This window comes from Vigna angularis, chromosome 8, assembly GCF_016808095.1.
Source record: "Vigna angularis cultivar LongXiaoDou No.4 chromosome 8, ASM1680809v1, whole genome shotgun sequence".
Classification (NCBI taxonomy): domain Eukaryota; kingdom Viridiplantae; phylum Streptophyta; class Magnoliopsida; order Fabales; family Fabaceae; genus Vigna; species Vigna angularis.
Genome location: NC_068977.1, coordinates 741472 through 765354, shown reverse-complemented (window position 1 = coordinate 765354; position 23883 = coordinate 741472). Strand labels below are relative to the sequence as shown.

The 23883-nt window shown below is 40.2% G+C and overlaps 1 protein-coding gene, 1 long non-coding RNA gene and 1 pseudogene across 2 annotated transcripts; all 3 read right to left on the bottom strand.

The window, feature by feature from the left end:
* Positions 1-576: 576 nt before the first annotated feature.
* Positions 577-2607, bottom strand: LOC108346132 (2-methylene-furan-3-one reductase-like; annotated as a pseudogene).
* Positions 2608-12876: 10269 nt separating this feature from the next.
* LOC128193646 (uncharacterized) lies at positions 12877-19442 on the bottom strand. Its single transcript, XR_008245051.1, has 2 exons — positions 13214-19442; positions 12877-13109 (listed from the first exon to the last, which is right to left on the bottom strand). It is a non-coding gene; the product is annotated as an uncharacterized LOC128193646 (long non-coding RNA).
* A 2268-nt stretch (positions 19443-21710) lies between these two features.
* On the bottom strand, positions 21711-23354 carry LOC108344801 (2-methylene-furan-3-one reductase). Its single transcript, XM_017583299.2, has 4 exons — positions 23010-23354; positions 22542-22865; positions 22295-22454; positions 21711-22174 (listed from the first exon to the last, which is right to left on the bottom strand). Exons 1-4 carry the CDS (start codon positions 23208-23210, stop codon positions 21903-21905), a joined length of 957 nt encoding a protein of 318 aa, XP_017438788.1. The 5' UTR covers positions 23211-23354; the 3' UTR covers positions 21711-21902.
* Between the last annotated feature and the right edge of the window lie 529 nt (positions 23355-23883).

The window sequence follows — 23883 nt, the reverse complement described above, 5'->3', positions numbered from 1 at the left end:
TTATAGATGGAGTTATTTTGCTAAAACATTGCGAGGATACAATTCAAGGCAAAATGAAAATTGAACACTGTATTTCTGAGAAAATAAAACTTAATATATTAATTCACGTTAATATATATATATATATATATATATATATATATATATATATATATATATATATATATATATATATATATATATCAGCAAGACATCCTGATAGTCCGATAAGGTGAATGAAATTCAAATAGCTCGGTCGAAAGTTCAAACAGGTCGAAAGTTCAAATAGCTCAATAAAGTATATTAAGAACTCAAATATCTTAAATGGCGTTCTAGATAACTAGGATATCACTTTACTGAATTCTCTGGACTTCTAACCTAGCTATATGAGTTCTGAATACATCTTACAAACTATCCTAATATTTTATGGAACTATTTGGATATCTTGCTAACCTAAAAAATAGTACATGTGTCTTGGTGACCTGGTTGGGACTTGGCATAAGTTTTTATTTTTCCGCAGCAAGGTTACTTTGCATATACATAAACAGCAGAAAGGTTACTTTGCATATACATAAACATAGTAATGAAAAACTTAGCTAATTTAGTAAACACTTAAAAATGTTCATCACTAATAGCATTAACCATAACAACATGGAGAGTTTATCATATGTTGTGATCAGGGAATGGGATAAACAACCACTTTTCCTGTGGCTCTTGAAGTTTCTAAGTAGGAAATGGCTTCAATAAGCTGAGAAAATGGCAATGGAGTCTTGGCATCAAGTATAGGCTTCACTTGACCACTCTCAAAGTAAGGTCTCAATTTCTCTAAGTTTGATCCTTTTGAAGTTAGCGCAAAAAAGATTGCTGGTGGATATCCAGGTGGCACTATTGTCACAACTTTTTCACCTTCTTTAATGGCCTTAAAGGCTCTGTCAGTCTGCCCTATAATATACACAAGCATTTATTTTTCGTAAGCAATTAGGGTTTGATCAGAAGCAATAAAGATGATAGATGAATAAAATATATTTTACCATATTTCTTTTTATATTATAGTAATTTAAACCAAATATACATAACTATTCAATGGTTCAAAATTCTCACCTACTGCATCATACACCAGATCATATTTTTCTGGAAGATCTTCAAAGTTGTACTTTGTATAATCAATAGGAAAGTCTACTCCTATCTCCCTTAGAAGTTCAAGTTTGCCTGTGCTTGCAGTTGCTGTTATCTTAGATGCCTTATAAACATGTTTGGCGAGCTGCAAAACCAAAACACAGCAATTTACCGTCTTAATCCAAAATATAATAACAAAATTCTTTTGAACTTAATTTTAACCTGTTTTCTGCAGAAAAATATATGTTGAGATGTACCTGAATGGCATAGCTTCCAACTCCACCAGCTCCTCCCAAAACAAGGATAGATTTCCCAGCAGAAAACTGAGCATGCTCAAAACCTTCAAGGGCAGTCTCAAGTGCCAAAGGAATGCTAGCAGCTTCAATGAAGCTTAGATTGGATGGTTTATGAGCCAATAGTTTCTCTTCTGCAACAGTACTCTGACAAAGTTCCAAGAATCTTAAGATTCGACAAACCTTCCTCGTTGATATCACCATATACTTCATCTCCAACCTTAAATTTCCTCACTTCTCCTCCCACTTTTACCACTATGCCAGCAACATCAAAACCAGGCACAATCTTCTCACACCATTAAAACAGTCTTAGATATTGAAATTCTAATACTAATTGATTAATCAATTGCAGCTTTCACTCGTATCTCTTAGTTCCATCACAGATTATAAAAACAGTAAGATTTAAAGTTTATGTCAAAAACTAAATTTCAATTTTCTTAATTTTGAATCTGTTAGGTACCTGGGTTTGGAACCTAACAACAACACACTCAGAAGATAGAAAAAACAATGAAAGAATGAGTTTCTGTATTGATATTAATAACAAAGTACACTGATAGTGCTAATGGATGCCTAATCCCCCTCTTCTGGCCAAAGTTCATATTTACAAAATAATACTCAAAAACTCCCTCTGAAATAGAACTCTATTTATACAATACCTTCATCTCACCTTTCCTAACTGCTCTCACCTCCATCCCGCCTTTCCTAACTACTCTCTCATTTCCTCTTCTTTTATAAGCAGGAATGAAATATGAATTATCAGAAAGAAAAAAAATAAAAATAGAGGTGATGTACATACAGGTAGATAAGAGTCAGTGTCCTTGAACTCCCCATGTATCCTCTTGTAATCAACTGGATTAAGGGATACTGCTATGACCTTGATGAGCACTTGATCATCTTTGAGTTGTGGTAAGGGCCAATTAGGATCAAACTTTAGAACATCAGCGGGTCTACCATGTTGAGAGTAGTACCAAGCTTTTGTGTGGGTTGGAATAGTGGAATCAGTGCTTGATGCATCTTCTGCCATGTTGGATGAATATATAAACTAAGAGGTAGAGAATAAGGATTTAGAGATGGAGATGAAAAGCATGAAGGCATATATATTTATAGGATCTGATTTCACGGAAAATCAGCATTAATTTGGATTTAATCATGTCCAAGTTCAGTTTCATTTCCTCTTTCCGTGTTCTTCATTTCTTAATTACCATCTGGGGTATCCTTTTCTCATACTTTCAAATTTTAGTCAAATAAATTAAGCTCTGTATTCTTTGAAATTTTCTATATCTTAAAGTAATAATCAGTTAATAGTTAACACCAATATATATATTTATTTATTGTAAACTCAATTGACTCATTTTAGTTAAGAAAATTGTTTGGTTTTGTTTAGAATAATATGATAGTAACCTTTCAACTTTTACGTATACTTTTTATTGGGTGATAATATTTAGTTAATTATTTATAAAAAAGAATACGTATAACAATCAGACAAAATGATATCCTAACATTTTAATTAGGTAGATGCCACCTATAATATGATACTATAGGATTACTAAAAGTTGGATGTTAGGCTTTTCTAGTGGAGTTTATTATTAATGTTAACTTTTTCTGTATTTAGCTTGCCAAAGTCCCGAGATATATATATATATATATATATATATATATTTGCACGTCATGCATGATGTGTTTTTGCATTCAACTTTATTCAATGTCGTATTAAACTAAGCTCTAGCTTGAGTAGAATAGGTCAACTCTTCGTTGAATAACGAGTGATTTAATAAGAGGAATATATTTTATATATAACTTTATTTGTTTACATTGAGATTTTCTTATTTGTTTAGTATGGGAGAGGTGGTGGTGATACCAATCACGAAAAAATTAAGAAAAAGAAAATGAAGAAGAGTAATTATAGCATTTATTAATAATTAAAATTAGTAAATAATTATAGATAAATACTTATTGATAATCAAAATTTATTAATAATTACAAATAAATATTTATTGATAAATTTTATCCGTAGATAATTATCAATACACTTTTGTTCATATTTTTTTTTATCTTTCTTATCACTCAACATCGTCAAGCTTGTGAATCCTTGAAAGTATCTCTTAGAAGCTCCTAGGAAAATATTTTTTCTTACTTTCAAAAGTAAAATTCAATTTAAATAGTAATTATGATTGAGCTGATTGTCTGGGTTGACGTCGGTATATAAGTGGTTGTAAAGTTTTTATTGTGAATTCTCTTATATTTTGAAAATCAAAGAAACAATTGTCTCTCTAAAACTTTTCCTTCTACCACTTCTGAAATATAATGGTTCACCTATCTCTTTCAAGACTTTTAAATTCATCATACTAAACGTATCTCTTTCAAGACCTCAACAAAATAGCATTGTTGAATGCAAACAGTTGCATATACTTAATAATGCTTGCTTGATTATCATTGCTATAATACAAGTTCTGATTCTCAGAGTGTTTATCCTATACATAATTATCTTGACTATGGTTGTCTTTCCCAATCTCATACGAAATTTATTTGTCAAATATTCTCTCATTTTGTGAACCTCAGACCTATAGTTAAGCTACCAAACATTCTCATTGGAAAGTTACTATAGAATTTGAGCTATAAGCTAAAGATTTAAACCAAACTGTTGTTCGCCTTACCCTTGGTAAAAAGCCCATTAGTTATAACTGGTTGTTTAAATTGAAATTAAACTTTAATTATACTTTTTTCTAAGCAAAAGCTAGGCTAGAGGCTAGAGGTTTTTCTCAACAATTTGGTATTGATTTTCAAGAAGTCTTTTCTTCTGTTGCTAAAATTACTACTCTTAGACTTCTTTTATCTATTGTTGCCTCTAAAAATTAGATTTTTGCTCAACTTGTCATAAATAATGTTTTTTTAAATGGTAATCTTAGTGAAGAAATTTTTAACGTGCAAAAACATTTTTGAAATTGTCTAATATGTTTTGATTTTAAGAAAAACAAAATCTTTCAAAACAAAGTAATAATTTTGAATTTTTTTTATATAATTATAGATTTTAATTCTAAAATAATTGAAGCCTATATTAGTATAGACTTTGATTGTTTAAATAACTAAGGCTTATTCATATGCTATGATTAAAATTTCACAAACTTTTACATCTCCATCAAAGTTTTTTCATTTGTGTCATTGCATCACTCCTCTCCTGCAAGAGTCACTCTCCTCCCTTCCTCGTCGCCAAACGCGAACCATGCAACCTCTTTCGCTATACCTTTATATACTGCTTTACTTTCTCATTTCTATCCAATGTGGGACTTGGACTCACATTTGGATTCCAGACATCATCAATTGTTTCTTCATTAAGTACTTTGTAGATAATTACCATTTGTTTCTTACCTTGTTTCTTTTATGCTTAATTTTCTACCAAAAATGTTATATGGGTGGTTTACTTGGTCTTATAAGTTACATATCTAATAATTTCTTTATTTGTTTCCTCCTAAACTCTTCTCTATCTCCTTGGGGTATATATTTAGGGTTTTACTCGTATTACTTTTGCTGGGTCTTTTAGAATTATCTATGTTACCTCTGTATTAGTGTTTATCTTTTCATCTAGTGAGTTTTCACTAGCACATAGTTTAAATTTCTTTTGCATTTCTTCTCTTTTTGAGATATTTGCCACGAACAAATTTTTCTTTAAGTTTAATTCCTCGAATAATCGAATAGCTGAAATTGGTTGGGGTTTCTCTAACTCTAAGTGTGTATACGTTTTCGCTTTTTAACTATAAGTTCCTTTACATACCTTATGGATGTATACCTTTTGGTTTATATGTTTTCTTTTTGTCATTAATTTTTATACGTCATTAATTGGGTTCTTAACTAAAGTGGTAGTTTACTGTCTATGCTTAACATCTTGTATAAATTTGTCTTAAACCTGTTGGGTACAAACAAAGTCCCACATCAGATAAAATAAGAGATGGACATGGGTTTATATACACATAAGATACATCCATTGATAAGAGGTCTTTTGGAGTAGTACCAAAAGAAAATTCGTGAGGACTTGACCCAAAGCGGACAATATCAGGTCCGTCTTCAAACCCTTAGGGGCGACCTGGAAAACATGAGGATGAAAGAGTCTAAGGAAGGTATGGGCATGTTGCCAAGGATTGCTACTCGATAAAATGCTACAACTGTGGAAAAATGGGTCATATTTTTCCAAGGATTGTATGTCAGAGAAGGAAAAAGAGGAGCCAACAAACTTCCTTGCCGAGAAATCGAGGTCAAACCAAGCTAGTAACCGTCAAAGGTTGAGGAACGATATGGCATCAACAAAAAAATGGGAGAATCGGAGAGATCAGAGATGTATATACTACGTACCCGATCTCAAAAGCAATATACTGATGAAGGACCGAGAATTACAACTGAGGGATAAACTCGGGAGGCTCATCGCCCAAGTAGAAATGAACATGTACAAACTTGAGTTGAAAATAGTTCAAGATAAATGCATGCAACTTGATATGGAGGATGAGGCCATGAAGTGGCATTTGCGGTTCGATCATCTTCACTTTGGAGGGTTGACCGACCTGGTGAAAAAGGAGATGGTGCTCGGACTGCCTAAAGTGGAATTCGAAAAGAGGTTTTGTGAAGAATGTGTGATCAGAAAGCAAGCGATGACTTCTTTCCCTCGGAGCTCTAAGTACCAAGCAAAAGAGCAACTCGAACTGATCCATACCGACTTGTGTGGGCCAATAACTCTAGAATCATTTAGTGGTAGGAGATACTTCGTCTCTTTCATTGATGATTTCTCAAGGAAGACGTGGGTTCACTTTTTGAAGGAGAAGTCAGAAGTGTTTGAAACTTTCAAGACATTCAAAGTGATGGTAGAGAAAGAAACAAACAAAGTCATCAAAACAGTTCGATCTGACAGAGGAGGCGAGTTCACTTCTGCCGAGTTCAACAAATACTATGAGGAACATGAAATCAAGCGTTTCTTGGCGGCTCCATATTCTCCGCAGCAAAACGATGTAGCAGAACGAAAGAACCGAACCATTCTCGACATGGTTCGATCTATGTTGAAAGGGAAGAATATGCCGAAGAAGTTTTGGGCAGAGGCAGTACAATGCGCAGTCTATGTGCAAAATAGATGTCCACATGCAAAGTTTGGCGAGAAGACACCTCAGGAGATTTGGAGTGGTGTGAAGCCGAGTGTCTCTCATCTAAAGGTGTTCAGTAGTGTGGCCTATGGGCAAGTACCAAGTCAGCACAGGACAAAATTAGAAGATCGGAGCAAGAAGTACATATTTATCGGGTATGATAAAAATTCTAAAGCATATAAATTGTTTGATCCTGTTAACAAGAAAGTAGTGGTGAGCCGAGATGTTCACGTGGAGGAAACGAAGGAGTGATGCTGGAGTAACCCGGTCAAAAAAGAAACTAGGTCGGAGGTTGTTGTACCTTCAACAACAACAACCACTGAGTCCTCAGATGAAGAAACCGAGCCACAACAGCCTAGGATGAGAAGTCTACAAGAAATATACGACACTACAAATGAAGTTCATGTTGTATGTCTTCTGGCCGACTCTGAAGACTTGAGTTTTGAGAAATCTGTCAAAAAAAAGATGAATGTTGAGGGAAAGGTTGAGCGTTATAAGGCTCCACTCGTGGTAAAGGGCTATAGACAAAAGGAGGGGATAGACTATGATGAAGTATTTGCTCATGTCACGAGAATGGAGTCAATCCGACTCTATTTTTATTTATTTATTAAAGGTTTAATTGCTTCCTTTGTCCCCAGTTTGGTTGAATTGTGTCAAATTCATCCTCATTTTTAAAAAAGTTTTATTGTCGTCCTCACGTGGTGTAAAAGTGTCAATTGAATCCAAACATAGAAAAAATTTGTGTCAATGTAGTCATCTCCGTTAAATACACACTAACGGTGTTAAGTGGCTGATTATTTGGCACTAGAGAATTAAAACGTGGCAAATGAGTCACAGTAGTGGTAATGACGTGGCACTAGATTATTTTACACGAAGTTACAGTTACAGGGAATTCTATAGTTATCAAGACATTTTCAAAATCACTTGTATAGCTTAAGTTATTCTCTTTTAAAGTAGGATGACTCATCAAAACCTACAGCAAATAATCATGTTCTCAAATTTATTTTGAATTTTGATGTATGCTAATGAAATTTTCCGGTTAGATACTTAATTAAAAGCTTTTGAAATCCTCTATATAGCTTTAGTTATTCTCTTTTAGGTTGAATCCTTAAAACTTACTGCAGATAATCATGTTCTCAAATTTATTTTGAATTTTGTTGTATGCTTATGAAATTTTCTGGTTAGATACTTCATTAAAAAGCTTTCAAACAAAGCATCGCCTTTTACAGCATCTAAACTGGAAAATTTTTCGTAAAAGCAATTATTCCAACTTCAAACCAAGCATCATAGATCTCATTCATGAAATTTAAAGAAAAATAAAACATGGTTGCAAAATCCACGCTTAAACCCCAATTTATCGCATGACTCGAAGGCTGAACTTCTGCCAAACACTTTTTGAGTAAATTCTCCAACTTTCCCAAGTCTTCAAATTTCTCAATCCCCTCAGCCCCTCTATTTGCAAAGCTACACAAGTCGACCCAACAACTTATTTATCACAGAAAACTCCGCAAGAAACAAGATTCCCTTTCAAAACCCTAGTTTACCGAAACCAAACACACAGAAGCAATTCAACGAATCCAACTCCAGAAATCAAGAGAAATAGCAATAAATTGAAGTTTAATCTCTAAATCCCTCACCACTTCGATCTTCTTCAACCTCCACGGAAAAAAGTTTAGATGTGCTGAAACCCGAAACTTGTGATACCCTTGAGTTTCTCTCGTTCTCCTCTTCAATTTCTTCAACTGTGAACAACACAAGGGAGATCTCGATCGATCTTCCTCTTTTCCTTTGTGTTTCCCCTTTCTCTTCCTCTCTTCTTCCTCTCTTTCTCTTCCTCTCTTCTTCCTCTCTTTCTCTCTGCTTCTTCTGCACTTCCACGTTGGAAACCCAGTGATTCCTTCTAGAATTGAAATTTCCAAATTGAATTTAATTAAGGTTAATCTGAAATCTCAATCGTCGAGTTCTTCCTTCCTAAGGACTGCCACGTCATTGACACGTCATTACCACTACTGTGACTCATTTGCCACGTTTTAATTCTCTAGTGCCAAATAATCAGCCACTTAACACCGTTAGTGTGTATTTAACGGAGATGACTACATTGACACAAATTTTTTCTATGTTTGGATTCAATTGACACTTTTACACCACGTGAGGACGACAATGAAACTTTTTTAAAAATGAGGATGAATTTGACACAATTCAACCAAACTAGGGACAAAGGAAGCAATTAAACCTTTATTAAATTTCATGTCATCACTGACAGTATATTTTTTTTAATAAAATATCCACCTCAGTATATCCATTTCAGCACATTTTAACGCCATTTGTGACAACTTAACGGTTATGGCAAAATTGGTTCAATTTTACAAATATTTGGACCCAATTGAGATATTTTGCAAATATATGGACCCAATTGAGACAGTTTAAAATATGATGACCTATTTGAGATTCCCATATAAACACGAGGACTATCCGAAGGTTTAAACCTTTATTAAATTAATCTAATTTAGTTTTCTTATTATTGTTTTGTTCAATTTAATCTTTCTACTTTCTAAAATACTCAATTTAGTCATTAAAATGATTTATCATTATAGAATGGGATTACAATCGACTAATGTGAATTTATGATGAAATTTTTTATTTATCTTTAACATGAATTAAAAAGAGATCTCGAGATTGGAAACTAGGAAATGCCAAATTTTATTATTTTAACCCAAAAATTTGTATATTTCACTATTCCAACTTATCACAAACTCGACAACTTATCAACAAAACACAAGTTTAACAAGCTCGGTATAAGATAAATTTAATAAACTCATCTAAAGATAAATTCGACAAGAGAAATGTTTCGGCTGGTTCCGGGCGGACCATGCTAAAACACACGAACTTACTGTTGATGGCGGACGGGCGGACGACGAAGATGAACGAATGGACGACTGATGGCGAACGCTGGAGCCGGGCGGATGAGCGATCACGAACGTCGGAAACGGGCGGACACTTTCAGCTGGATCCCACGAACCGAAGCAAGCTTCACTGGCGGGCGGCACCAAGATGGATGATCGCTCTATGCTCCAAACCGGGCGGACGTCCTCCAATCCGGACGCTCGCTCTCTGCACCAAGCTGGACGGGCGTCCTCCCCTCCTGGCGGATGATCCTTTGCTTTCAGCTCCAAGCTGGGCGGGCGTCCTCCCTTTCCTTAGCGCTGCTCCACCCTCCCAGTTGGGGAGGGGCCGGGTACCTGCTAAAGGCACTCCGACGCTCAAGTCAGTAATATGACAGGGCGTTGAATAATGCATGCATGAGTTGCGTTCTAAGCAATCTGTCCAGAAATCATACCTGAGACCTTTATTTATACTGATCGTAATGGGCTTTTACCTTTTGGGGGCCTGGAAACGGCCAATAATACCTTAATCTTCATTAAGGACTTAATGTGTCATTAGCATTTAACCGTGTAATCAGCGAAGTGCGTCGGTTGGGAATGATGGTCGGTCAGGGATGTTACCCTAGGTGGGCGTCCAGCTCTTGGGCGGACGTCAAATCCTTGGGCGGACGTCCAATCCTTGGGCGAACGTCCATCTCTTGGGCGAACGTCCTCCTCTGGGCGGACGTCCTACTCTGGGCGGATGTCCTCTCCTTGGGCGGCGGACGTCCAGCTCTTGGGCGGACGTCCAGCTCTTGGGCGAACGTCCTACTTCTTGGGCGAATGTCCAGCTCTTGGGCGAACGTCAACTCCTTGGGCGGACATCCTTGGACGGTCGTCCGGTTCCTAAGGACGGACGGTCCAGACTATTTGGCGGACGTCCGGATTATTGGGCGGGCGTCAACTTCTTGAATGGTTGAACGTCTGTCTTATGCCGGGAGGACCTATCGGTACATAAGCCCCCGAAGCCCGAGCATAATTTTATTGTGCGAAGGGGTTGTCCGTGCCTGGATGGGTGTCATTTTGGAAAACCGCTGGATCCATGCAAACTCGGACTACTGTTTATTTGGGCGTTCGGTCTTTGTTGCTTGACACGGGTGGCCGCTCGTCATTTTGAACGGACATGCCATCTTGGGTGGACGTCCAAATGGGTGGACGTTCGTCTTGATTGCCATCTTAGGGCGGACGTCCAAATGGCGGGACGCTCGTCCTGTTTTCCATTTTTGGGCGGTCATTTCATTCTTGACGGATGTTCCATCTTGGACGTCCCTTTTTGAGTGACTGGACGCTCGTTCAATCTTTGGGCGGACGTGCTACTTTAGATAGACGTCCGGTTCTTGTGTTATGCGAGTCGTCCAGGGTGGGCGCTCGACTTTGGTACTCAACAGGGGTGAACGCTCGGCCTTGGGGCGCTCGAGCGGCCTTGGTCCTGATTGCCATTTTGGGGGGCGACCTTGTTAACCGTTCGCTCGGTCTATGCTGGGAGGACTTATCAGTACATAAGCCCCCCAAGCCCGAGCGTAATTTGATTGTGCGAAGGGATTTTTTTGATGGTCCCCGAATTGTTGGGTCCATGTGGAGGTCGACTTGGCGTACCTTGGAGGACAAATGGCCGGATGGTTGATTGACGTCCTCCTACTCCAGATTGGTGATAAATGCCAGATTCGGCTAAGTTACGGATGGCCGGCTGATCGCTGAATGCCAGATTTGGCTAAGTTACGGATGGCCGGCTGATCGCTGAATGCCAGATTTGGCTAAGTTACGGATGGCCGGCTGATCGCTGAATGCCAGATTCGGCTAAGTTACGGATGGCCGGCTGATCGCTGAATGCCAGATTTGGCTAAGTTACGGATGGCCGGCTGATCGCTGAATGCCAGATTTGGCTAAGTTACGGACGGCCGGCTGATTGCTGAATGCCAGATTTGGCTAAGTTACGGATGGCCGGACGTTGATGAATGCCAGATTTGGCTGGATTACGGACGGCCGGCTGATTGCTGAATGCCAGATTTGGCTAAGTTACGGATGGCCGGACGTTGATGAATGCCAGATTTGGCTAAGTTACGGACGACCGGTCATTACTGAATGCCAGATTTGGCTAAGTTACGGATGGCCGGACGTTGATGAATGCCAGATTTGGCTAAGTTACGGACGGCCGGTCATTGATGAATGCCAGATTTGGCTAAGTTACGGATGGCCGGACGTTGACGAATGCCAGATTTGGCTAAGTTACGGACGGCCGGTCATTGATGAATGCCAGATTTGGCTAAGTTACGGATGGCCGGACGTTAACGAATGCCAGATTTGGCTAAGTTACGGATGGCCGGCTGATCGCTGAATGCCAGATTTGGCTAAGTTACGGACGGCCGGCTGATTGCTGAATGCCAGATTTGGCTAAGTTATGGACGGCCGACTCTTTGCTTCGTCGCCCAACCAAGCTGAGAGTTGTTCTCGTTGGAACACTCTTTTTCACCAGCTTGGGTTTGATGGGGCGGATGGTCCTTCGCTTCTTTGCCCGGCCAAGCTGAGAGTTGTTCTCGTTGGAACACTCTTTTTCACCAGCTTGGTCTTACTGGGAGGACGGTCCTTCGCTTTCTTGCCCGGCCAAGCTGAGAGTTGTTCTCGTTGGAACACTCTTTTTCACCAGCTTGGTCTTACTGGGTGGACGGTCCTTCGCTTTCTTGCCCGGCCAAGCTGAGAGTTGTTCTCGTTGGAACACTCTTTTTCACCAGCTTGGTCTTACTGGGAGGACGGTCCTTCGCTTTCTTGCCCGGCCAAGCTGAGAGTTATTCTCGTTGGAACACTCTTTTTCACTAGCTTGGTCTTACTGGGAGGATATGCACTCGTGCCATTGTTGCGGGTTACCTGCATTATGAAAGGAACATGGCGAATTTTAAAGAAAGTATGTGTCCATACCTTGTAAGGCGGATTGGTGGGTTGATCATGCTCGGATGAGCGCTTAAGTCCGGATTGGACGGGCGCTCTCTGAATGCGGGCGGACGAGCGCTTAAGTCCGGATTGGACGAGCGCTCTCTGAAGCTCGACGGACGAACGCTTAAGTCCGGATTGGACGAGCGCTCTCTGAATCCGGGCGGACGAACGCTTAAGTCCGGATAGGTTGGTCACTGGTACGACTGTCGCGGTCATACAAATTTGATACAAAAATTTATGCAGTATATTACTAGGATTTGACTCCTAGGTCGTCTCTCAAGGACCAAATTGGGTTCAGTCTCAGATCTAACACGAAGTGGGGGGGTTTGTAAAAGGTTTGAATGCGGGAAAATTAAATACTGAAAACAGTAAATTTAGAGAATGGTAAAAATGGAATTTAACTTTTTGAAAACATTAATTGGGAACGAAATTTTGACAGAATTAAAATGCAAAGCTAAAATTCACAACAGAATAGAAAATGAAAGTAATTGCATCCAAAATCTAAATTTGAAAACAGAATTGTAAATGAACTGTAATACGTAGATGAAAATAAAATTCAACAACATCAATTGAGAAATGCAAAATGGAAATTACAATTGAAATTCAATCCTTGAAACTGAAAATTAAAACAAGCACAAAACCTCCCCAGAGGGGAGGAGGAAGCAAGAACGTAAACTTTGCACTCCTAACTCTACTCCTAAAATCTGATGAATTCTGATGAGTTGCTGCTGCTCCATTTTATAGCCACTTCTCTGACATATTTGTTAGAATAAACAAAAACAGTTCAGATTCAATGTATCAGAACAGTATAAAAGCAAAGTTGAAACAGAAATACAGTTTAGATGTTATTCAGTACCTTGTGTGTGTGCATGCTTTCCGTTTTTCTCTCTACTCTCTGATCATCATCTTCACCTTTGGTGTTTGTGTGCCCTAGCTGAGCTCCTCCACTTTCATTCTCTGATCTCTCTCTTTCTAGAAAACTCTCTTACACGTTTTCTCTCTCTTGCTATGAACACGGGTGTTTTAATCAAACACTGAAAGAGTGTGTTTTCTCTGTTTTACCCCTCCACTCTCTGAATTCTCTGTTTTGCCCTTTTCACTAATATGGTATCAAGAGCATAGGTTCTTGTGGGTTCTGGTGTGTACAATGGGTGTGTGTGTGACTGGAAGTGGAGAAAGGAGGTTCCTTTGTGTGTGGGTAATATCAAGAAGCTAGCAAGAAAGTGATGGCAGGTATTGGAGGAATACAGGGGCAACTGCCTGTATTTGATGGGAAACTATTTGATGACTGGCGCATCAAGATGCAAGCCATCTTTGGTTTTCAAGATGTGTCAGAAGTTATAGAAGATGGGTTACCAGATTTGAGTGAAAGAGCTACTAAAGAGGAGAAAAGAAGTTATAAACTGCAGGTGAAATTGGACAGCAAGGCCAGATTCTTGCTGTACCAATGTGTCAGCCCAAAAATCTTTAACAAGATTTCTAAGGCTTCTACTGCTAAGGAAGTGTGGGATATTCTTGTGAAGATGTATGGTGATGGAGATAAAAACAAGAAAGTGAAATTACAGGCCCTAAGGAGGCAGTTTGAGATTCTGATCATGGATGAGGGTGAAACTGTGGCAGAATACTTTGACAAAGTCCAAGAACTGGTGAATAAAATGAGAGCATGCAAGGATACAATTTCGGATGAGTACATTGTTGACAAGATCCTAAGAACTCTAACCCCCAGATTTGATCATGTGGTAGTGGCTATTGAAGAAGCCCGTAATCTGGAGTCTATGGAGATTGAGGAGCTGCTGCACTCATTAGAAGCTCATGAGTATCGCATCAATGAGCGCAAGCAGTGCCAAGAACAGGCCCTACAGGCCAGATCTCAGTTTAAAGGGAAAAAGGGGTTCAAGAAGTGGAATAAGGGCAGCAAGAAAGGTAAAGATTCACAAGAACAGCAAGGTGAAGATTCCAGTGAATCTGCACCAGTGAAAAACCAGAAATCTGGTGGAGATTGGAAGTTTGACAAGAAGAAAGTGAAATGCTATAATTGCCAAAAACTTGGGCATTATGCAAAAGAGTGCTGGAAAGGGGAAGGTGCTAAAAACAAACCCAAGAAGAGGGCTAATCTGGCCCAAGAGGAGGAGTCAGATTCAGAGGCTGTGATGTTGATGGCCAACACAGGAGAGGAGCAGCCAGAGAGCACAACATGGTACTTGGATTCTGGCTGCTCTACCCATATGACAGGGAGGAAGGATTGGTTTGTGAAAATGCAAGGAGCTTCACAAGGGAAGATCCGGTTTGCAGATGACAGAAGTTTGACTGCAGAAGGATCTGGGAGAGTTGTTCTGAGAGATGCAGGAGGGAAAGAAGTGATAATTGAAGAGGTACTGTATGTACCAGGGCTGAAAACAAATCTGCTAAGCTTGGGACAGCTGTTACAGAAGGGATATGTGATGAAAATGGAGAATAATTGTCTCAGCATTTTCAATCAGCATAAGAAGATGGTTGTGCAAGCTCAGCTGTCACAAAACAGGACTTTTCGGGTGGTAATGAGTGCAGTAAAACACCACTGTTTTACTGCAACAGAAAACAGAGAAGAATGGCTATGGCATCTCAGATTTGGACACCTAAATTTCAGAGATTTGTCACTGTTAAGCCAGAAAAATATGGTGAGTGGCTTGCCTACAGTGGAAATTCCTGAAACAGTGTGCAAGGAGTGTGTCCAATGTAAGCAGACCAGGGGCAGTTTTCAGAAAATCCTACCCCAGAAGTCAACAGAAAAATTAGGAGTGGTATATTCAGATGTGTGTGGCCCTATCCAAGTAGAAACACCTGGAGGCAGCAGGTATTTTCTACTTTTTATTGATGACTGGACAGGAAATGTTGGGTCTATTTGATTAGGAGAAAGGGGGAGGTGCTGCAGACATTTGTGAAATTTAAATCTCTTGTTGAGAGGCAGTGTGAGAAGAAGATTAAGGTGTTGAGGACAGATGGAGGAGGAGAGTATACCTCCACTGAGTTTAAAGAGTTGTGTGAAAAGGAAGGGATAGTGCATGAAGTTACCCCTCCTTATACACCACAGCACAATGGTGCAGCAGAGAGGAAAAACAGAACCATATTAAATATGGTTAGGTGCATGCTGAAGAGTAAAAAGTTGCCTAATTTTCTGTGGGGAGAGGCTGTGTTAACAGCCACATATGTCCTTAATCTGTCTCCAACAAAGAGATTAAATGGCTTGACACCCGAGGAAGCTTGGACAGGGGTGAAACCAGATGTTAAGCATCTGAAAATTTTTGGATCTATATGCTACAAGCATATACCTGACCAGTTGAGAAAGAAGCTGGATGACAAGGGAGTGCCACTGATTTTGGTTGGGTACAATGCCACTGGAGGTTACAAACTGTATAATCCTATAGGAGGAGCAGTTTGCATCAGTAGAGATGTTGTAGTGGATGAAGCTGGAGTATGGCAGTGGGAGACAAGTGAGCAGGAAGCATCAACCATTAATCTGGAAGATGTCACTGCTGGAGAGGAAACAGTGGAAACAGTGGAGACAGGGGAGAGAAGAGATGACAGCAGGAGAAGGTCATCAAGAGTTTCACAACTGCCAGCACATCTAAGAGACTATGACTTATCCTATGAGGCAACACTCACATCAGAAGGTAACTTTGTTCACTTTGCTTTAATAGCAGAAGCAGAACCAGTTGAATTTGATGATGCAGTGAAGGATGAAAGGTGGTATAAGGCAATGCAGGAAGAGATTGACTCTATAGAGAGAAATCAGACCTGGGAGTTGGTTGATCTGCCCTCTAATAAGAGGCCCATAGCATTAAAGTGGGTTTATAAGTCAAAAATAAACCCACAAGGTGTTGTTGTAAGGCACAAGGCAAGGCTGGTTGCTAAGGGTTTTCTACAAAAGGCTGGAGTTGATTATGGTGAAGTTTTTGCTCCTGTGGCCAGGGTAGAGACAATCAGGTTGGTGGTGTCTCTAGCTACTAAATTTCACTGGTCCCTACACCAGTTGGATGTGAAGTCAGCCTTTCTAAATGGAAGGCTGGAAGAGGAAGTGTACGTTGTACAGCCACTGGGATTTGAGGTTAAAGGGCAGCATGACAAGGTGTACAGGCTGAGAAAGGCTCTCTATGGGCTTAAACAGGCTCCAAGAGCTTGGAACCAGAGAATTGATGGGTTCATGAGCAGTATTGGCTTTGAGAAGTGTGTATCAGAACACGGGTTGTATGTGAAGAGCTGCCAACACAGTGGCAGACAGGAGAAGTTAATTGTATGCCTATATGTTGATGACCTATTAGTTACTGGGAGCTGTGAGGAGTTGATTTCAGATTTCAAACTTCAAATGCTAAGTGAGTTTGAGATGAGTGACTTGGGAAAGCTCAGCTATTTCCTTGGGATAGAATTTACTGAGACTGAAAGTGGAATTGTGATGCATCAGTCCAGATATGTTCTAGACTTACTAAAAAGGTTTGAAATGGTTGACTGCAATGCTGCCAACACCCCAGCAGAACTGGGGTTGAGACTTGAGAAGGAGCCAAATGAAGAAGCTGTAGATCCAACAGCTTACAGAAGTATTGTTGGAAGTTTGAGATACCTCTGTAACACAAGGCCTGACTTGAGTTACAGTGTTGGAGTGGTGAGTAGATATATGGAATGCCCCAGATTGTCACACTTGAATGCTGTCAAACGCATTCTAAGATACTTGCAGGGCACTCACTCTTATGGAATACTGTTGGGAAGAGGAGAGACTGGGGAAGAAGTGCAAATCACTTCTTACTCAGATGCAGACTGGTGTGGTGATAAGGAAGATAGGAAGAGTACTGCTGGTTACATCTTCTTCATGGGAGGAACACCAATTTCATGGAGTTCAAGAAAGGAACCAGTGGTTGCCTTGTCATCATGTGAGGCAGAATACATAGCTGCCTGTGAAGCTACTTGTCAAGCAACTTGGCTGGGATTCCTATTGGAAGGGTTGAAAATCGAGCTAACTGGAAGAGTGAGGCTGCTTGTTGACAACAAGTCAGCCATAGACCTTGCTAAACACCCTGCATCTCACGGCAGGAGCAAGCATATCGAGACCCGATTTCACTACATCAGAGAACAAGTCAGTAGTGGTAGACTGGATGTAGTACACTGCAGATCCGAAGACCAACTAGCAGATATACTCACCAAAGCACTCAAAAGTGAGCGTTTTCAGTCACTCAGAAAGCAGATTGGGATGGTGCGAGCTGAGATCAGTGAAGATCGCACCAGAAGGACGGCGAAAACCTAGGGTTTCCGCCGGAGAGGAGGAGATCATCCTAGGAAGAGCTTTCTCCGAGTTTAATCGGTGAAAAGTGCTCTCATACTACAGAGAGAGTGTTTATACCGATTTTAATCGGTCCAAAAGGCTCAGAATCACAGGAGAAGAATTTTCACCGATTGAATCGGTGAAACAAGTGTTTTTCTTCAATAAAATCTAGTTTTTGTTCGATTAAACGTTTTTGTTTAGGAGGAGTGTTAGAATAAACAAAAACAGTTCAGATTCAATGTATCAGAACAGTATAAAAGCAAAGTTGAAACAGAAATACAGTTTAGATGTTATTCAGTACCTTGTGTGTGTGCATGCTTTCCGTTTTTCTCTCTACTCTCTGATCATCATCTTCACCTTTGGTGTTTGTGTGCCCTAGCTGAGCTCCTCCACTTTCATTATCTGATCTCTCTCTTTCTAGAAAACTCTCTTACACGTTTTCTCTCTCTTGCTATGAACACGGGTGTTTTAATCAAACACTGAAAGAGTGTGTTTTCTCTGTTTTACCCCTCCACTCTCTGAATTCTCAGTTTTGCCCTTTTCACTAATAATATTCTCCTTCAATCTAGCATTTGGATTTTGTCTCACTCAGCCCGTGAGTCTCATTCGGTGGTGGCTGCTCTCCTTTGTTAGCAATGGGCCATATGAACTTTTTCTAAATAATTGAATGCAAGAGGAAAAGAAATCAACTTCCATCACCCTCAATCCGTGGGTTCCACTCTCTGCTGGATCCATCATTGAAGAAACAATGGGTTCTCCTAGGGACTGTCTCTCCAGACGTGCAGCGTGTAGTGCTTTCCTTCCAACCGAGACAACCCTCTTCTTCACCGTTTGCTTCCTTTCTTTCCATCTAAGCTGGACCGTGTAGGTGTGCCCTCGTCTTCTTGCTGGACGTTTGCAGCGTCGTGAGTTTCCTTCCAGCCATGATACTCTTTTGCCGTGACATCACTTCCACCAATTTACTAAAACTCAGCACTTCATTTTGGAACTCCTCACATGTGGACGTGAGTTTCTTGCCAAACCGTGAGTGGTGGCCTCTTCAAATTATGTGCTACGCTCTGCTGTCCAAACTGTCATGTTTCTTTTGCTGGAGTATGTCCAGCTTCATCCCAGCATCTTCTCTTAGCTTGTTGGACGTTGAATGGAGCTTAGTGGAATTGTACAGGCTTATGATTGCTGAACCATGTGCAAGCTGGATAGTGAAGGTGCTGGATGTTTCACGTCCTGCATCTCTTGGACGTGTGCTTGCTGGACCAGCTGCTGCTGGATGCTTCCCTGGATGTCTTCTTCTCCAACTGCTGGGCGTGAAGAATTTCCTTGTGCTTCCTTTCTTCAAGTTTGATGGGTGGAAGCTGATTTGATGATGGAACGTGTGAAGGCTGAATGTGGAGCCTAAACAAATGCACCCTACCACTTCCAATTGAGTTTTTGTTGCTTGTGCAATATAAATTAATATTCTATTCTTTATTCCTCAATCACCAAAAATGCATCTGGAACAAAAGAAAATCGTGCACACCATCTCCATTTCAAATGAAAAAATGATTTACTAAGTGGTTAATGGACCCCATAGGTTAAACATGTTCCGTGTGATTTCCTCCAAATTAATGGTTGCTTTCTCCCATAATTCAAAGTCACGTTCCAGCCAAGAAAGGTGGCTCCCACTTTTATTCCAAATGCTTGCCAAAATAAGTTGTTGATGGGCCATGTATACATGTTTAAGCCGATTCCCTTCATAATATTAAACCAATAAAATTTATCATTTTGCAATTTGGAGCTTCTTTCATACGTGGATTTTAACCAAGTGGTGGCCCCCTCCATCTTTCATGCATTAGTGTTTGCCAATGTGAATTGTCTATGGGCCATGTAACCTATTACATCCAATGTCGTGACACTTTCCATTCAAAGGCATGGCATCAACTATTTTCTACCGTGTGCACCTCTGAGTGGTTTTCTTCCAAGAGTGAATAAACCAATAATATAACCTGTGACACGCATAGCACTTAATTCTTCAGCCATGTGGTGTATTAGTTCAAAGTTAATAATGATATTTCTTCCAAGTAAATAACTGTGTGCAAATGAATGTTGTTTCAAATGTCCCAAAATATTATCCAATATTTTCTCTGCAATTAATAATGTAAATAATTAGTCTCAGATAATTCAAATTAATTAAAATAAGAATTTCTGATCGAATTAAGCTCAATTCAGTAAAATGGGAAAATACTGGACAATTATGCACAATTCCCTAATTAAATCTAGTACAATAAACTAAGTGAAGTGAATAAAATATCGACTCATCAGTCACCTGCAGTATAAGGGAAACATGATCGTATTTCTAGCTTAAAGGGTGTGTTCGTACCTTGTAAGGTCGAAAATATGTGTCCAAATGGCCGAGAATAGGTTGAGGCCGAACGGCCGAGACTATGCTGAGGCCGAACGGTCCAATAACGTGGAGGTCGAATGGCCGAAATCCTGCTGAGTTCGAACGACCGAGGCAATGCTGAGACCGAACGACCTTAAATACGTGGAGGCCGAACGGCCGAAATCATGATGAGGCCGAACGGCTGAGCCTATGCTGAGGTCGAACGTTCTTAAAAATGTGAAGGCCGAACGGCCGAGGACATATGTCGAGCGGCTGTGAAGTACTGTCGATGGGGTGTCCGTGCTCATTTCTCGTGGTCACCTTTGGGTAACCGAAGTCACACGGCCCCACGGTGGGCGCCAAATGTTTCGGCTGGTTCCGGGCGGACCATGCTAAAACACACGAACTTACTGTTGATGGCGGACGGGCGGACGACGAAGATGAACGAATGGACGACTGATGGCGAACGCTGGAGCCGGGCGGATGAGCGATCACGAACGTCGGAAACGGGCGGACACTTTCAGCTGGATCCCACGAACCGAAGCAAGCTTCACTGGCGGGCGGCACCAAGATGGACGATCGCTCTGTGCTCCAAACCGGGCGGACGTCCTCCAATCCGGACGCTCGCTCTCTGCACCAAGCTGGACGGGCGTCCTCCCCTCTTGGCGGATGATCCTTTGCTTTCAGCTCCAAGCTGGGCGGGCGTCCTCCCTTTCCTTAGCGCTGCTCCACCCTCCCAGTTGGGGAGGGGCCGGGTACCTGCTAAAGGCACTCCGACGCTCAAGTCAGTAATATGACAGGGCGTTGAATAATGCATGCATGAGTTGCGTTCTAAGCAATCTGTCCAGAAATCATACCTGAGACCTTTATTTATACTGATCGTAATGGGCTTTTACCTTTTGGGGCCTGGAAACGGCCCAATAATACCTTAATCTTCATTAAGGACTTAATGTGTCATTAGCATTTAACCGTGTAATCAGCGAAGTGCGTCGGTTGGGAATGATGGTCGGTCAGGGATGTTACCCTAGGTGGGCGTCCAGCTCTTGGGCGGACGTCAAATCCTTGGGCGGACGTCCAATCCTTGGGCGAACGTCCATCTCTTGGGCGAACGTCCTCCTCTGGGCGGACGTCCTACTCTGGGCGGATGTCCTCTCCTTGGGCGGCGGACGTCCAGCTCTTGGGCGGACGTCCAGCTCTTGGGCGAACGTCCTACTTCTTGGGCGAATGTCCAGCTCTTGGGCGAACGTCCACTCCTTGGGCGGACGTTCCACATTGGGCAGACGTTCCACTTTGGGCGGACGTTCCACTTTGGGCGGACGCTCCACACTGGGCGGACGCTACACATTAGGCGGACGTTCCACATTGGGCGGACATGCCAACCTTGGGCGGACGTCCACCTCTCAGATGGTTGGCCGCTCGTTCGGCCCTGATTTCTGGGCGGACGTCCTTGGACGGTCGTCCGGTTCCTAAGGACGGACGGTCCAGACTATTTGGCGGACGTCCGGATTATTGGACGGGCGTCAACTTCTTGAATGGTTGAACGTCTGTCTTATGCCGGGAGGACCTATCGGTACAAGAAACATGAGATAATATTGGCATATATTAATAATGATATTTTATCCTTATATTATATATGTAATTTATCCTTATATTATATGTAAAATGATATATGTAAAATGAATATAAAAGTATCTCACCTTACAATTACACAAAGACTATTATTTATTTATATTGCAAGCAAAACACAATCAGAACATCTCACTCTCGCAACAAACACAACTCCAAAATATTCATCAATTTACACATGTTGTCTCATCTAACAAGAACCACTTCCACAGCCGATGAGTTTATTGAGTGCATTTCTACACAAGTTTGGTTGAGTTCATCTAATTATCCTCAAGGGATGGGATGTATGACCACTTTTCCAATGGCTCTGTTAGTCTTCAAATATGCAAATGCCTCCACAGTCTCAGAAAACGCAAAGGGACTCTTAGGATCCAATATCGGCTTCACCTTCCCACTCTCTAAGTATGGTTCTAGTTTCTTCAACACAGTACCATCTGAAATGCGTATTACGAAGATACCTGAAGGACTTCCATGTGCTGCTACTGTCACAACTTTCCCATTTTCTTTAACAGCCTTCAATGCTCTATCAATCTCACTCTGCCCTGATTTTGGAATCAATCATACAAAACTTTTCAATAATGTTATTACACAAAATCTGATACAATATTATCTGTATATTGTTGCAGCATATTAATTATAGGTTAAGAGTTTCAATATCTCACCTACTGTATCGTACACTACATCAAACTTTTCTTCCAGCTCTTCAAGCTGGCCCTTTGTATAATCAATGGCTAAGTCTGCTCCCAAGTTCCTTAACAAATCCAGTTTCCCAGTACTTGCTGTGGCTGCAATCTTTGATGCCCCAAAAACGTGCTTCGCTAGCTGCATAATCAAACACATACACAACAAATCATTTGACAATGTTTTGACAATGTTCTCAATAACCAAAGATGATTAAATATATGAAACCTGAATAACAAGGGATCCAACTCCACCAGCACCTCCAAGAACAAGGATAGATTTGCCAGCAGAAAACTCAATTCTTTCAAGTCCTTGATAAGCTGTGATGATGGCTAAAGGAAGAGCTGCAGCTTCTGCAAAGCTCAAATTGGAAGGTTTGTGTGCCAATACTTTTTCTTCAACAGCAGTATACTCTGCCAAAGATCCAATACTTTTTGGATTGTTTATAGGATTCTCATTGATGTCTCCATAAACCTCATCCCCAACCTTGAATTTTTTCACTTCACTTCCCACTCTCACCACCACACCAGCAACATCGTACCCCGGAACAGTCTAAATTAATTTCCGCCACCAGATACAAGATTTAACAGTGCAAAACGAAAAAAGAAGATATTATTACATGGTAGAAAATGAAAATTAATAAGGTTTTAAAACCATGCATGCACATGATTACGAAAAATCAAATGAAATCCTTACCGGCAACGGAGAGTCGGTGTTCTTGAAATAGCCAAGAGCCCTCTTATAATCTATAGGATTAAGGGCTGCAGCAGCAACCTTAATGAGCACCTCGTCTTCCTTGATCTGTGGTATAGGTATGTTAGATTCAAATTTCAGAATATCTTCTATGTTTCCATATTCAGAATAAGCCCAAGCTTTTATGTGTGATGGAATTGCCATTTTGTGAGTGCTTTGGCTTGAAGGGAAAAGAGAAAGAGGATGTTAGAATTCCTAGGTTGTGGTTGAACTCAGTTTTGTGGATACTATGATGTTGCATCTTGCAACACCAACCATTCATTTATATAGAGAAAGAAAAATTATTCATGTACAGTTGTAACTCCTTGATTCTGTTCTAGTTTCTTCTTTGTCAATGCCAATGAATTTTGTTGCCAAAAACTGCAAGAGTTCATGATGACGATTTTCTGGGAAGGTTCATGATGTTATGTATAGGATCTACAATCAATGACTATATTCATCATTTTGTAAGAAACCTTTGTTGAAATATATTGACGTCATAGGTTTGAGTTATAAATAAATTTTGAATATTGAAACTAAAAAATAAACTTTTTAAATTTAGTAGAATAATTAAATTAGTGTTTTAAATTTTTAAAAATTCAAATACAAGATACAATATTATAAAAATGTAGATTTTATACTTCTTTGTGATAATATAAATTTGTAGGTTTTAAAAAGAAAAATAGTTTTTGATATACTTAAATTTTTTATATTTGATATTATTTTTACTTTTTTTATTTTTTAAAGTTAGAAATATTTATATTTTTATGATTATTTCACTTGTATCATCGGATCGGTGTCAATAAAAGTATTTTTGTGATAAGTTATATCTTTCTAT

Bases quoted from the DNA above. Each gene is read 5' to 3' on its own strand.
- LOC108344801 (XM_017583299.2), bottom strand. From the start codon at position 23,210: ATGGCAATTCCATCACACATAAAAGCTTGGGCTTATTCTGAATATGGA. The intron at 22,866-23,009 runs GTAAGGATTTCA...AAATTAATTTAG, and splicing joins ACACCGACTCTCCGTTGCCG to ACTGTTCCGGGGTACGATGT. The intron at 22,175-22,294 runs GTGAGATATTGA...TTCCAAAATCAG, and splicing joins TGTAGTGTACGATACAGTAG to GGCAGAGTGAGATTGATAGA.